The sequence below is a fragment of the Mustelus asterias genome, chromosome 17 (assembly GCF_964213995.1).
Source record: "Mustelus asterias chromosome 17, sMusAst1.hap1.1, whole genome shotgun sequence".
NCBI classification, from domain to species: domain Eukaryota; kingdom Metazoa; phylum Chordata; class Chondrichthyes; order Carcharhiniformes; family Triakidae; genus Mustelus; species Mustelus asterias.
Window position 1 is genome coordinate 4,859,979 of NC_135817.1, and position 16,310 is coordinate 4,876,288.

General features: G+C 43.8%; 1 protein-coding gene across 1 annotated transcript; it reads right to left on the minus strand.

Annotated features, from left to right (window-relative positions):
• Positions 1 to 11,085: 11,085 nt before the first annotated feature.
• On the minus strand, positions 11,086 to 14,997 carry LOC144506242 (putative potassium channel regulatory protein). Its single transcript, XM_078232101.1, has 2 exons — positions 14,426 to 14,997; positions 11,086 to 11,335 (listed from the first exon to the last, which is right to left on the minus strand). Exons 1-2 carry the CDS (start codon positions 14,995 to 14,997, stop codon positions 11,086 to 11,088), a joined length of 822 nt encoding a protein of 273 aa, XP_078088227.1.
• Positions 14,998 to 16,310: the final 1,313 nt, after the last annotated feature.

A 16,310-nucleotide genomic window follows, 5' to 3' on the forward strand; every position in this document is an offset into this window, starting at 1 on the left:
GCCTCTCATTCTTCTAAATTCCAGAGAATGTAGGTTAAATTTACTCAGTTTCTCATCATCGGACAGCCCTCTCAACTCAAGGACCAATTTAATGAACCTTCTCTTTCTCAAATGTGGAGACCATAACTGCACATAGTATTCCAGATGTGGCCTCACCAAAACCCTGTACAATTGTAGCAGAACTTTATTCCTATACTCCAATCCTCTGTAATAGAGGCCACCATGCCAGTTGCCTTTCTAATCGCTTGATGTACTTGCATGCTAACTTTCTGTATTTCTTGTATGAACACAACAAAGTTTTTTGAACATCAACACTTATAAGTTTCTCAGTTTTTAAAAATATTATGCGTTTTTATTTCCTACATTATACTCCATTTGCCATCTTGTTGCCCACTCATTTAAGCTGTCTATATCTCTTTGCAACCTCTCTCTGTCCTCTCCACAACTTTCCTTCCCACCTAGCTTTGTATTGTCAGCAAACTTAAATACGTTACTCCCTGTCACTTCATCCAAGTCATTAATATAGATTGTAAATAGCTGTAGTTTCCGCATTGATCCTTGCAGGACTCCACTATTGACTGCCTGCCAACTTGAAAATGCTCTGTTTATGTCCACTCGCTGCTTCCTGTCCATTAACAAATCCTCTATCCTTGCTAATACATTACTCCCAATTCCATAAGCCCTTATCTTGCCTATTGACATTTTGTGTGCCACCTTATCAAATGCCTTTTGGAAACCCAGGTATATTACATCTACTGATTCCTCTTTACCCTACTAGTTACATCTTCAAAAAAACTCTAATAATTTTTTTCCAACAGGATTTCCCTTTAGTTAAACCATACTGACTTCTTCTAATTGTACATGCTTTTCTAAATGCATTGTTTAGACTTCCTTAATAGATTCCAGTATTTTCCCAATGACTAATGTTAGGCGAGCTCGTCTGTAATTCACTGTTTTCTCTCTCTTTCCTTTCTTGAAAAGCAACATGACATTTGCCAACTTCCAATCTGATGAGACTGTAGCTGAATCTAAGAAATCTTGGAAAATCGTAGCTAGCACAACCAACATCTCGGCAGCCATCTCTTTTAGAACCCTCGGGTGTAGACCATCAGGTCCCGAGGATTTATCGGATTTTAGTCCCTTACATTTCTCCAATATGTTTTCTGTGCTGACATTAATTTCCTCACTCTCTTTAGCCCTGGGTTATTGTCAATATCTGGTATGAAACTTGCATCTTCTATTGTAAAGACAGACACAAAATATTTGTTCAATGCCTCTGCCATTTCTTCATTCCCCCAAGAAATTTCTCCTGCCTGTGCTTCTAAGGGGTCAACATTTAACTACTCTTTTCTTTTTTATATACTTCTGCTCTTCAGTCTGTTATTATATTTCAGGCTAGTTTATTCTCATTCTATTTTTTCCTTTTTTTTAGTCAGCTCTTTGGAGGCCCATTGCTGTTGGTGAAACACTCCCAATCCTCCAACTAGCTATTCTTGCAAGATTGTAAGCCTCCTCTTTCAGTCTAATGTTTTCCTTAGCTTCCCGAGTGAGCCACGGATGGATATTTCTTGCTGAGTTTCTGTTTGCAATTAACTTTACAGGTAATCAAGTCTTAAAGGTACAGACAATGTGAGTGGAGAGAGGGTTAAGCACAGGTTAAAGAGATGTGTATTGTCTCCAGCCAGGACAGTTAGTGAGATTTTGCAAGCCCAGGTGCTTAAGTCCTGTGCCTAACCCTCTCTCCACTCACATTGTCTGTACCTTTAAGACTTGATTACCTGTAAAGACTCGCATTCCAACCATTATTTTGTAAATTGAGTTTGTGTCTTTATATGCCCTGTTTGTGAACTGAAATCCCACTCACCTGATGAAGGGGCAGCGCTCTGAAAGCTAGTGGCTTGTGCTACCAAATAAACCTGTTGGACTTTAACTTGGTGTTGTGAGACTTCTTACTGTGTTTACCCCAGTCCAATGCCGGTATCTCCACATCATGTTTCTTTATTGCCAAAGCTTTTAATCTAGTTAACCAATTAACCTTCTTTCCTCATGCCAATGTAATTGGTTTTGTTTCAGTTTAAGATTCTCGTTTGAGATTGGACTCTGCCACTTTCAGACTTAACATGGAATTCAGTGGTATGATCACTTTTTCATGGATCTTTTGCTATATTACTAATTAACCCTGCTTCATTGCACAATACTACATCTAAGATCATTTTATCCCGTCAGTTCCACAACATATCGTTCCAAACAATTGTCACGAAAAGATTCCTACAACTCATCTTCTAGACCACTCTTGCCAATTTGATTGTCCCAGTCTATATGAAGATTATTACATTGTCTTTGTTATAAGCGCGAATCATTTCTTATTCAATGCCCTATCCAATGATGTAACTACTGTTAGGGGACCTATAAACTACTCCCATTATGTTTTATGACTCTTGATGTTCCTAATTTCTAGCCAGACTAATTCTACTGCATGATCTTCTGGGGCCAGACCCTTCCTCAATCCTGTGCTCCTTTACTATCAAGGCTACCTCCCCCTTCGCCATTCTGTCTGTCTTTCCAAAATATTGTGTACCCTGGAATATTTATTTCCCAACCTTGATCAACTTGTAACCATGTTTCTGTAATGGTGATTAGATCCGTATCATTTATGTCTATTTGTGCCATTAATTCATCTGTTCAATTGCAGATGTTTTGTGCATTCAGCTAAATAATCTTTAATTTCATTTTTTAAATTTCTATTACCTGGAATGACCCCATTCACTGATGTACAATTTTTGTTAAACTCTCTGTCCCTTCCTACCAATTCTGCTTACCTTTGCCACATCGTACACTGTTCTGATGCCGTTCTCTTTGAATTTCTAAATCCCACTTCACCCTAATCATTATTTACAAGCTATAAGATCTAACAATTTTTTTATAAAGGAGATGTGAGACAGGAAATATTGCAAGGCTATGATTATGAAACACGCAGGCATTGTGAAATCTCTACAAAGGTCAATTTCCTTAATTTTTGAAGAACTAATTTTTGGTTTTGTGAAGTTCTAACTACTGTTGTTATTCAATATGTTACATTGGTATTGAATCATATCATCTCCCTCGTGAAAAGTAATTAAAAATAAACTTTCCATTAGAGCTAGGGTGACCAACTCGTATGAAATCAAATAAAGGACACTCTCCCCCCTGGTGGCCAACAGCCACATTGCACATGCGCACAAAAAACAGGCAAGAGGAGACTCCCAGATTCAGTCTCCCACAGGCTGTTCCTAGAAATGAGAGACAAGAGGTGTCAGGGAGGTGGGGCAAACAGTTGAAATGCAGGACAGGTGTTCACCCGGTTTAAAGGGACCCTGGTAGGAGTCAGAATTGCTGCAGGAACCATAGTTGTGAAGGTTAGTGTAGTCAAGGAATTGGAAGGAATATGCAGGAAGACTGCTCCCCTCCACCCCAACCACCCCCCCCCCCCATCACCACCTCCTTTCTTCCCTCTGTCACAACATCTTACCACCGCCCTCCCCCCTGAATTCTCTGACACCAGACTCATCCCTGTCGGTGATGCTGGAGACAGAGAGGGCCAGAAGAGGTGTTCTTTCCCCGAAGAGACCAGCCATCCAAACTAAACAAGTGTGGCTAGAATAAGAACAGAAAATGCTGCAACTCTCAGCAGGTCTGGTAGCATCTATGGAAACTGAAACAGAGTTAATGTTTTGGGTCTTCAGAGCTGAAGAGAGGGAGAAATGTGATAGATTTTATACGGTTGAAGAAACGAGGGGGAACAGGTGCAGCAAAATAGAAGGTCAAAGATAGGTGGGAGCTAAGGAGAGATTTGTAAAAGATGTCATGGAACAAGATAAATGATAGTTAAAGACTAAGGAAAGTGCATATAGTGGCCCAAGAGTCAGATAACAGAATGAGGAAAGAAGTACAAATGAATCGCAGAAGGTTTAACACCTGCCCCTTTACCTCATCATCCCTCACTGTCCAAGACTCCAAATATTTCTTTCAGCTGAAGCAGCGATTCACTTGTATGTCTTTCAGTTTGGTCTATTGTATTCACTGCTCACAATGTGGCCACTTCTTCACTGGGTTGACAAAACCCAGTCTGGGTGATCTTCATCTTTGGCAGTCCCTCAGGGTTGAGGATGACTTGCTTCCATTGCGGGAGGTGGATTCTGCGATGACTGAATAGTCCAATCCTGGAGCCGCAGACTCTTCCACAGGTTTGGCAGGTGGTGTTTGATGAAGTGGGTGGGTGGGACGCTCTGGATTTTGCACTCTCTTTCCGCTGTTTACACTTGGCCTCCACGTGCTCTGCCCGGTGACGCTCGAGGTGAGTGGCATCTTCACGGATGCTTCTTCTCCAATTTGTGCGTTCTAAGGCAAGTGACTCCAACATGTCGATAGGGATATTGCATTTATTTAGGGAGACTTTCAGAGTATCAGCATTTCCTCTGCCCTCTTTGTGATTGCTTGTCATTGCGGAGGTCGGAATAGAGCACTTGTTTCGGGAGTCTTATGTCAGACATGCGGACAATGTGGCCCACCCATCGCAGCTGTCGAATGTGACCAATGCCCCGATACCGGGGATATTGGCCTGGGAGAGGACATTCACAATGGTACGCCTATCCTGCCAGTGGATTGTTTTAGGATTTTGAGGAGGCAACATTGGTGATATCTCTCCAAAGATTTGAGATGTCTGCTGTACATTGTCCATGTTTCTGTTGGATACAGGAGGGCGGGGCCCATAGCTGCTCTGTAGACCATGCACTTGCCACTGGATTTGAGGTCTCAGTCCACGAACACTATGTCCCTCAGGTATCTGAAGATTCCTCCGGCACATTGAAATCGATGTTGGATTTCATTGTTGCGTCTGCCGACACCGAGAGGAGGCTCTCGAGGTGTGGGAAATGATCCACGTTGTCCAGGGGCTCACCATGGATCTTGATGGGCGGCAGTTTTGTGTGGCAGGAACGAGATGGTAGAGAACCTTTGTTTTCCGGATGTTTAGTCTGAGGCCCAGTCTCCCATATGCCTTGGTGAATGCGTCAACGATGGTTTGTAGCTCAGCCTCTGAGTGTGCTGCAGCTCGATGACAGAAGTTGGGGTGGTCTTGGTTTTGGCCTGGAGGCGTTGGAAGTTGAACAGTTTCCTGCTTGTCCGGTAGGTTTGCTCCACTGCAGCGGGGAGCTTCAAGGTGGTGGAGTGGAGTGTTGCTGCGAGGAAGATGAAGAAGAGCATTGGTGCGATGATGCAGCCCTGTTTGACCCCAGTTTGTACTTGTATTGGGTCTGTGGTGATTCTGTCGGTGAGGCTCATGGCAGAGAATGGTGATGAATTTCTGCAGGCAGCTGAATCTGAGGAGGATGTTCCACAATCCCTCATGGTTGACAGAGTCAAAGGCTTTTTTGAGATCGAAGAAGGCCGTGTACAGAGGTTGATACTGCTCCCTGCACTTTTTCTGGATTTGTTGCATGCTGAAGATCATGTCCAATGTGCCTCTTGATGGGCAGCACTGAGACTCAGGGAGGAGCTCTTCAGCCACTGGGAGGAGGAAGTTGAGGTCATACTTGCAGACTGAGCAAATGTGTTCCACTTTGCAAAACATCTTTGCTCAGTCTGCAAGTATGACCCAACCTTCCTGTTGCTTGCCATTTCAATTCAGTATCTTGTTCTCATGCTCACATTTCCATTGTCGGCCTGATGCAATGTTCCAGTGAAGCACAACACAAACTGGAGGAATAGTTCCTCCTATTCCAATTCAGCACTTTACAGCCTTCTGGACTCAACATTAAGTTCAACAATTTCAGACCAGGAACTCTATCCTCCAGTTTGATCTTTTATTTTCTTTCCCAACACCCTCCCCCACATGGTCAGCCTGTAACTGAGAGCACTGACCCTTGTTCTGCTATTAACACATTCTACTATCTGACCTTTGAGCCACTATCGGCACCTTCCTTAGTATTTAACACTCCCTTTGCCTTATGTCCATGCCATCTTTGCCAAATCTCTCCTGAGCTCCCACCTATCTTTGACTTCCTATTTTGCTCCATCTGTTTCACTCTTTTTCTTCAACAATGTAAAGGACCCTCACCAACTTTTACAGATGCGCCATAGAAAGTATTCTTTCTGGTTGTATTACAGCTTGGTGTGGCTTCTGCTCTGCCCAAGACCGCAAGAAACTACAAAAGGTCATGAATGTAGCCCAATCCATCACGCAAACCAGCCTCCCATCCATTGACTCTGTCTACACTTCCCGCTGCCTCAGAAAAGCAGCCAGCATAATTAAGGACCTCACGCACCCGGATATCCTCTCTTCCACCTTCTTCCGTAGGGAAAAAGATACAAAAGTCTGAGGACACGTACCAGCTGACACAAGAATAGCTTCTTCCCTGCTGCCATCAGACTTTTGAATGGACCTATCTTGCATTAAGTTGATCTTTCTCTACACCCTAGCTATAACTGTAACACTACATTCTGCACTCTCTCGTTTCCTTCTCTATGAACGGTGTGCTTTGTATAGCGCGCAAGAAACAATACTTTTCACTGTATGTTAATACATGTGACAATAATCAAATCAAATCAAAAATCCATCGTACATTTCCCTCTCTTCAGCTCTGAAGAAGAACCATACAGACTAAAACATTAACTCTGTTCCTGCCTCCACCGATGCTGCCAGACCTGCTAAGTTTTTCCAGCATGTTTATGTTTTATTTCAGATTTGCAGCTTCTGCAATATTTTGCTTTTCTTTAAGTGTGGCTGGAATTTGCAATTTCCAGAATTAGAGGTTGCCAGCAGCAGGAGTATGGTGTCCATGATCAGGATAAGGCATCAGAAAATGATTAATGAGCTCAGGCCAGGAAAGGTGAATGTCATACAACTTCCAAGATGTCAACCATCACTCTCTGATCTGCCCAGTATTCTCCTGTCTAGCAACACACCTTGTAGTTTCACACATTCCTTTCTCTTGAATGACCAACACTCCGACTCACCATTTACCTATTGTTCCCCCTGCACCCATTCATCACAGTCACACTCTACCAATGTTCTCATCCCATCCTCATCAAAAATTCCACTTCTCACACTCAGAAATCTCCATTTCCCACACTCAGAACTCTCTTTTCTTTCATTGCCAGAGAAGAGAGCTCAAAGTTGTGGGGAGAACCAGAGATTCAGGAGTGATCCTGCACCCTTAGCCTCTATGATCATATTGGTGGAGGACACCTTGGATTGGCAGCAGAGCACACAGACATTGGGCATCAGCAATAGAGAGATGGGAGTGGCCTTGAGATCTGGTGACAGCAGTAGATATTTCTATTGAATTCACGTCACCGCTAACTGAAATGTTATGATTTGCACTTTGGAGAGTCGGAACCCTTTCACCATGTCAGCACCACGGCCAGTTGCAATTGTTTCTCTTGCTGCTCCTGTACCATTACCTTTGGTGAACCCAAGGATCTATCCAGCCCCCTCCTATTTCAAATCCACATGCTGAGCCTCAACGACATCATCCAAAAGCACAGTGATAGTTTCCACATGAACTTGAGACCATCCAAAACTCTATCGTAACTCACACCAAGTCCCATTCAACTGTCCACTGACCTACATTAGCTTCCAGTCAGGCAAAGTCTTGATTTTAAAGTACCTATCCTTGGTTTCAATTGCTTCCACGGCCTCTTCTCTCCCTATCTCTTCATTCCCTCTATTTCCACAACCCTAAGATTTATGTGCTCATTTAATTCTGGCCTCTTGAGCATCCCAATTTTTATTACTCCATTGTTGATGGCCGTGACATGGGGGTGGGTAGTGGGGCATAGGTTGCCATGGCAGGTATGAGGAGCCATGGGATGTTGGTTGGAGATTTGGCATGAGTTTGCATGGATGGGGCATGAGGAGTGTGTGAGAGGGGTGATGGGTGAGGACTAGAGGGCTACTTTTAGGACCTAACCTCTGGAATGCATCACCTCTCTGCCTGTCTACCTCCTTTCTGCCTTTAAGACACTTTAATAACCATCTATTTGGCCAAGTTTTTGGTCACCTCTTTGGCTTAGTCTCATATTTTGATGTTCAACTCTCCTTTGGAGCAATTAAAGTTTAAATACATTCACGGTACTCTTCATATTTAAGTTGCTGCATCAGAGGTCCATGCTACTGTTGTAAAGGTTATTCCCAGACTGAAGTGAAAGCTGACAGCAGGGAATTTGTAATGAAGGTGAGTAAATTACAAGGTTGGTGGAATTACTTCCAAAGCAGCGTATTCAGGCTCTAAGAGCAACCTGTAAGTACAAGCCTTTCACTGAATCACAAGCTTGGCCATTTCATTCCTTTAAGACTTTTTCACACAGAGGGTGGTGAGTGTCTGGAACAAGCTGCCAGAGATAGTAGTAGAGGCGAGTACAATTTTGTCTTTTAAAAAGATTTTAGACAGTTACATGGGTAAGATGGCTATAAAGGGATATGGGCCAAATGCGAGCAATTGGGACTATCTTAGTGGTTAAAATAAAGGGGCAAGTTGGGTCAAAGGGCCTGTTCCCATGCTGTAAACCTCTATGAATCCCATTGGGCGGCACGGTAGCACAGTGGTTAACACTGCTGCTTCACAGCTCCAGGGACCTGGGTTCGATTCCCGGCTTGGGTCACTGTCTGTGTGGAGTTTGCACATTCTCCTCGTGTCTGCGTGGGTTTCCTCCGGGTGCTCCGGTTTCCTCCCACAGTCCAAAGATGTGCGGGTTAGGTTGATTGGCCATGCTAAAATTGCCCCTTAGTGTCCTGAGATGCGTAGGTTAGAGGGACTAGTGGGTAAATGTGTAGGGATATGGGGGTAGGGCCTGGGTGGGATTGTGGTCGGTGCAGACTCGATGGGCTAGATGGCCTCTTTCTGCACTGTAGTGTTTCTATGATTCTATTCTATGAATCTATGACCAAACACTAAGAATTTCAGTACAATTTTTGCAGATCTGCTTTAAACTCCTTAGTGCTTTTGAATTCATGCTTTCAGACAGAATTAATGATACATTCATAAAGGCAACCGACAATGTTATGTAGAAAACATCCAAATGATTAAGTCATGCGACAATCGTGACAGGATTCATAAAAATGCATATGACAGAATTGTCTCTCCACAGTCGGGAGCACAGAGTTGGGAAATTTTCCAACTGAGCACACTTGACTCAGAAGAATGTGTCCAGATAATTGGATTTTCATTCTGGCAGGGGTGGGGTGTGTTAACAGGAGTCGGGCCCACCACCCCTGAAAACAATGCAGAGATAGCCACAGAGGTTGCTAGTTGCCAAGGCAGATTAATCAGAAGTAGCCCTCTAGTCCTCACTCATCACCCCTCCCACATGCTCCACATACCCCCATCCATGCCAAGTCCCCAACCAACATCCCATGGCTCCTCATACCTGCTATGGCAACCTATGTCCCATTACCCACCCCCATGGTCCCTCATACTCTCCATGACAACTATGGGATGTGATGGAATCACTCATGCTAATCATAAAGTGATAATCACCAGGCATATGTCAATAGACAACTAGTGAGATTGCAAACACTGATATTTATCAACTGCAAGCTGTGATTTTTTTCAAAAGTTTAAATAGCTTTGAGATTTAAATGCCTTGACATCTTGGCAGGTTGGTAATCAGATTTCAGTGGCGTATCAAACCATGATAATCCAACCACCTTGCTATCGCAAGCCATGAAATGCATAGGCTTCCCTCGCTTGCTGTGCCATTGAGGATATTGAACCACAACTGTTTGTCCAATATATAAACAAGTAACATTTTTTTATACCATACATTGAATCTATTTTCCCCTCTACTTTTTAAAGCAGTTAAGCTGTTGTGGCTCATATATGTTAGAAAATCTTGCATTCTGGGTAACACTGAAAGTAGATGTTTGTTCAGAGAGATCGACATGCAATTTCTTCCAAACGTGGCTTATTTTAAAGATGGTTTAATTAAATCTGTGACAGCCAAAAAAATCTCATAAGACGATTGTTTGTGCTGTGGTGGTCAACTGTGTTCAGCATCGCTTTGTGTGGCTCAGGAGCCCCAGTCTGGCCATGGTAGTCTCTGCTGCATTTGCTATGGAAAAGACAATGGACTGAGAAAGTGCACGTTTCACTGGCCTGTTTTCTCTGGGCTCTCTTCTCGGCCAGTTAGGCTTTTCTTTTCTCCACATCCCTTCCAAACAGTCAGCCTCCAGATGTCACGTCACTGTTTCAGTATCAACATCCACCATATTAGAATCTCACTTGCAGGCATCCTTGCAGTGGAGGACCTACACGAGTTCGTGACCCAGTAACCATTCACTGTACAGAAGGTCTTTTGAGTATACACCCATCATCCATCTGATGAATAGCAGCAAAGTACTGCAGATGCTGGAAATCTGAAATAAAAACAGAATGTGCTGGCAAACCTCATCAGGTCTGGCGGGATCTGTGAAGAGAGAGAGTTAATGTTTTGAGTTCAATATGACTTCTTCCAAATTTTCCACCTGATGACTGTAGCCAAGACAGCACCGACATCATCTGCATCGCAGTGAGTGTATTGCAGATGGAATTAGCATGCTTCCAGACCTCTGAGACGCTGAGGATATGTCTGAAACAGTGAAGGTGGAAACTGTTCAGCCTTTTCCCTGCTGAGCATATGTTGTCTAGGTCTCACTGTTTTCTAATGTTGATGTACAAAATGTGGCGCAATGTAAATCAAAACTTTAAGTTGCCTATCTCTGCTGGGGTTTTCCATACTGACTTGCTGGTTTGAAACAGAAAAATGTTCTTAACACCTAGGAAGTTGGTTGGGTGGCACTGACACATTGAATCCGCTATTTCATCTGTTAAGTGGAGGAAAGCTAACAAATGGGTTCCTCATCCAGTTACCTAGTACAAACGCGAAAGTACTTCTGCCAGTGTTGATCTTTTTGAGGAGCCTTGTATTATGTTGACCTGCCAGAGGCTCCCTAAGCCGGCCATATCAGGTCGTTGTGTGCAAACCAAGAGCAAGACAATGGGCTGCTGCTGCAGAACCGTTTTCCATTTGTCTTCCAACACATTAATAGATCTTAAATGGTGCAACCTGTTACCTCCTTTTGGACTGTGATTTTTCTGCTTTAAAATGTGCTGTATTTGCATTTGCTCCTTCTTGCTCAGTGCTGAAAAGTTCATTTCTCCTGGTTCGTTCAAATGTGTAACATTCAATCTTCTCCTTGGGCGAAATTGTCCGGGTACTTATAAGACGGAACCCTTCTCTCAACAAAGTGTCCACAAGTAATCCCAGGACATTGCTGCCATTGATAAGCTTTCTTTGATCAGGTCGAATGGACACGTACCTGAAATTGATCAAGCAATAATCATTGTTAAAGGAATTCATCTTCAATCCTGATTTTATCCATTGAATTCAGAGCAAACCTGTTTATTGCAATAAAACTTTTGCCTTGTTTATGTTCCTAAAAATATTTTTAATATATGTCTTGATATTACAACCTTTCTGGGATAATTTTAGAAGGAAATCTTATGAATTGTAAAACATGCAACCCAGATGTAGTACTAAGTGAGCACTGTTTAAACCTTTAGATAAGTTGAAAATATTTTGAATGTACAATCCTAACTAATCTCAGAGACTTAAGCACATAATCGATGCACAGTGGTTAGCACTGCTGCCTCACGGAGCCAGGGACCTGGGTCCGATCCTCGGCTCGGTTAACTGTCTGGGTGGAGTTTGCACATTCTCCCTGTGTCTGTGTGGTTTCCTCCGGGTGCTCCGGTTTCCACCCACAATCCAATGATATGCTGGTTAGGTGCATTGACCATGTTAAATTCTCCCTCGGTATACCCGAACAGGCGCCAGAGTGTGGCGACTAGAGGATTTTCACAGTAACTTCATTACAGTGTGAATGTAAGCCTACTTATGACTAATAAATAAACTTTACTTTATAATCCAAACCGATACTTGCAGAACCAAAGAAGTGCTGTACTATTGGTTGTGCCATTTTCCGAATTAAATGTTAAACTGAGGCCCTCTCTGACCTCTCTGGCAAACGTAAATAATTCCATGGCACCATTTTGAGGAAGAGCAGGGGAGTTCTCCTTACCAAATATTAATCCCTCAAATATCATTGCTTCAAAATTATCTGACGATGGTCTCTGTGTTAATGGGACTTTACTGTATGCAAATTGCTGCTCCATTTGCTCATGCCATTAAAGATATTCTGTTCAAGTTATTAAAAGTTTAGTGACAAGGGCGGCACGGTGGCACAGTGGTTAGCACTGCTGTCTCACAGCGCCACGGACCCGGGTTCAATTCCGGCCTCGGGTCACTGTGTGGAGTTTGCCCGTTTTCCCCGTGTCTGCGTGGGTTTCCTCCGGTTTCTGTCCGTAGTCCAAAGGTGTGCAGGTTAGGTTGATTGGTCATGCTAAATTGCTCCTTAATGTCCCAGGATGTGTGGATTAGAGGAGTAAATGTGTGGGGTTATAGAGATAGGGCCTGGTTAGGATGCTCTGTCAAAAGGTTGGTGCAGACTCGATGGACTGAATGGCCTCCTTCTGCACTGTAGAGATTCTATGATTCAACCAATTGATTCCTCACATAAAAACAGAAAATGCTGGGGAAACTCAGCAGGTCTGACAGCATCTAGGGAGAGAGAATAGAGCTGAATGACCCTTTGTCAGAGATTCACAGATGCTGTCAGACCTGCTGAGTTTCCCCAGCATTTTCTGTTTTTGTTTCAGATTCCAGCATCCATAGTATTTTGTCTTTATCTGATTACTCACTGTTACCTCTAAAATCTAACCAGCCCTGGGCTGCATGTGCTCTGAACTCGAGCTGGTAGGAGGGTTCACACGACTGCTGAGGGTTTCCCATCAATTGACTTGAGAGTCATATCAGGATCTGATGCTCAACTTATACACTTTTATGTGGCTGAGTATCCAAGATTGGTTTGCCCCAACTAATTTGATCTAACATCCTGAGTAACAATGGGGCGGTACAGTGGCACAGGGACGGCACGGTGGCTGAGTGGTTAGCATGGCTGCCTCACAGTGCCAGGGACCTGGGTTCGATTCCCGGCTTGGGTCACTGTCTGTATGGAGTTTGCATATTCTCCCCGTCTGCGTGGGTTTCCTCCGGGTGCTCCGGTTTCCTCCCACAATCCAGAGATGTGCGAGTTAGGTGGATTGGCCATGCTAAATTGCCCCTTAAGGTCAGTGGGACTAGTTAACGTAAATGCATGGGGTTGTGGGGATAGGATTTGGGTGGGACTGTGGTCGGTACAGACTCGTGGTTGGTACTGCTGCCTCACAGAGCCAAAGACCCAAGTTTGATTCCCGGCTTGGGTCACTGTCTGTGTGGAGTTTGCATGTTCTCCCCGTGTCTGCGTGCGTTTCCTCCAGGTGCTCCGGTTTCCTCCCACATTCTGAAAGATGTGCTGGTTAGGTGCATTGACCCGAACAGGCACCGGAGTGTGGCAACTAGGGGATTGTCACAGTAACTTCATTGCAGTGTTAATGTAAGCCTTACTTGTGACAAATAAAATTGTCCTGTAGTGCCCTCCAGTCATAAGGATAGGTTTGTTCCTCTGAATTCAAACTGGTGGGATGTTTCATGCACTCAGCTGGAGGGTACTCAGGAGGCAGATTAGGGACAGGTAGCTGTAGGAGGTGGGTATGTGAACACAGTCAGAAAATCCACTGTACATTTATATTACTTTGCCTCTGAATTTGTTCACATACAAAACCAACAGAGGTAGATCTAATTTATATTGATACCAATTGGAAATAGATTTGGGCATTGGTTAATTCTGAGCTTTCATTAATAGACTTGGACCTATCTTTGGCCCTATAAACAATTCTAACTATCCACAGTTGGATAGCTCTGCAACTGAAGTTTGTCATGAGGAGCCCTCAAATGCATAAAAGTTAAATATTTAACATTTACAAGTTCAGTGTAAATATGGTTTCTGAGGAACAAAAATTAAATTGCATTAATCTATGAAAGGCTCCGTCTACCCCCCCCCATGTGGATGTAAAAGATCCAAAGGTATGAGTTTAAGAAAAGTAGGGGAGTGCTGCTGGTTGATTGATTTATTATTGTCACATGTATTGGGATATAGTGAAAAATATTGTTTCTTGCGAGCTGTTACAGACAAAACATACCGTTTATAGAGTACATGGGGAAAAGGTTATTTAACCCTCAATCAACAAGAGTTTTTTAAAAATAGTCATTAGCACATGGCTTTTTGTGAGAGTTTTCTCTACACTCATTTGCTGTGGTGCTTCCTACAACAGTGACACTTCAGAAGTATCTAATTGATTGTAAAGTGCTTTGGGACAGCTGAAGATGGTGAGACACTATATGAACACGTTCTCTGCTGTGTTTTCAGAAAGATGAGGGTCTTTAGGGTATTGAAGAATTGGGTATTTACCTTGTCGAAAGCTCATCCCCAGCCGAATAGTCGGTTCCACACTGGAAGACCAGGTCGTGGTGAGAAGGTCTCTGCAATGAAATTGGAACCAATGGTCTGTGAGCTGAGAAAGAATGGTTCCAGTTTTGACCAGGCTGCTCCGCAGACACTATAATGCGACCGGCCAATGATTCAATGGTGTTGTTGCATGAACAAAAGATTCGGAAAAAGGAATAGGTTTCCAGGAGGGAGAACCTCACCTCCAGAATCTCAAGCCTCTGCTCGAGTCGATCCTGGTTGAGGAGATCAACCAAAGACGGCAGGTTGTAGAAATCCGCCTCCCTTATCAGCCTGTCATAATCAGAGAATTCTGGAGGGAGGGTGATCTGGCGGGTCCTCAGGAAGTCCAGGACATACCGAAATAAACCGCCATCCCTGTCTACGAATAGCTGCCCGTTGACCACTCGGAAGTCAGGGTCACCTCCTTCCAAGACTCGTGCCAACTTGGAGTCTTGATATCTTTTAAGTGTGGCAGTAAAGGTAGTGAACTTCATCCCACCAACATTCAGAATTACCACCTCTCCTTTACTCATTTTTGCAAAGGTTGGCTATCTCTGCCCTATTCACAATGGCTGTGGCAGTCCCACTGGAGTGCACCGTTTTGTTACCCCAGCGACTGAAAGCACACTTAGTGTCTGACTTGTTTCCAAGCAACTCAGCTGTACACACAGTAAACAACTGGCAGCGGTGTCCAGGAAATGCTACTGCAAGGAATTCCCAACAAACGGGAACAATGAATACTGCCTATGAATTCCTCCGGCCATTCATGGTTAATGTGTTTACATTTGGAATTGAAATGTCACACCTTTCCCCTACAAAAAAAAGCAGTGTCCTGCAGCAGCATATTTTATAGCATCCCCATTTTGTAAAGGCCAAGATATCAACTTGGGGAAAGGTTTAGTAACTTGACAAGGCTGCTGCTTTTTCTTGTGCATTGTTAGATCGACATCTTCATTCAAAATAGAAACTCAAGTTCCATTATTACTGAAAGACTAATGCATGAGCAAAGTACTTTAGATACTGGAATGACGCAGCAAGCCTGACAGCATTCTGTGGAGAGAGAAATAGAGTTAAAGTTTCAGGTCAGTGACACTTTGTCCAGTTCTGATGAAGGGAGACCAACTGTTGTTCCTATCCCCACAGAATGCTTCCAAACTTGCTGAGTATTTCCAGCATTTTCTGTTTTTATTCCATTTTTACTTTCCTTTTATCAGGAAGGGTACTAGGGTGGCACGGTGGTTAGCACTGCTGTCTCACAACGCCAGGGAACCGGGATCAATTCCAGCCTTGGGTGTGACCGTGTGGAGTTTCCACCTTCTCCCTGTGTCTGCCTGGGTTTTCTCCGGGTGCTCCGGTTTCCTCCCACAGTCCAAAATGTGGCAGATTGACCATGCTAAATTTCCCCTTAGTATTGAGGTTATCATAGAATCCCACAGTGCAGAAGCAGGCCATTCAGCCCATCAAGTCTGCACCAACCCAAAAAACACACCAGGGCCACCTGTTAATCCCTATTTATCCTTGCCAGGCCCCCTGACACGAAGAGGCAAGTTAGCATGGCCAATCAACCTAACACGCACATCTTTGGACTGTAGGAGAAAACTGGACCACCGGAGGAAACCCAGTTAGGTGGATTAGCCATGGTAAATGTGTGGGGCGGGGGGCAAATACTCTGTCAAAAAGTTGGTGCAGACTCGATGGGCTGAATGGTCTCTTCCACACTGTAGGGATGCTATGACTCTCTGTATTGTCACCATGGGCAGAATGTTATTGTTCTGGGTAGGCATGAGCGGACCCGGAATTGTGTAAAATTACGTGTGAAGACATCAGGTGCACATCCCAATGTCAG

Bases quoted from the DNA above. Each gene is read 5' to 3' on its own strand.
- LOC144506242 (XM_078232101.1), bottom strand. From the start codon at position 14,997: ATGAGTAAAGGAGAGGTGGTAATTCTGAATGTTGGTGGGATGAAGTTC. The intron at 11,336-14,425 runs GTAAATACCCAA...GATCAATTTCAG, and splicing joins GGGGATGAGCTTTCGACAAG to GTACGTGTCCATTCGACCTG.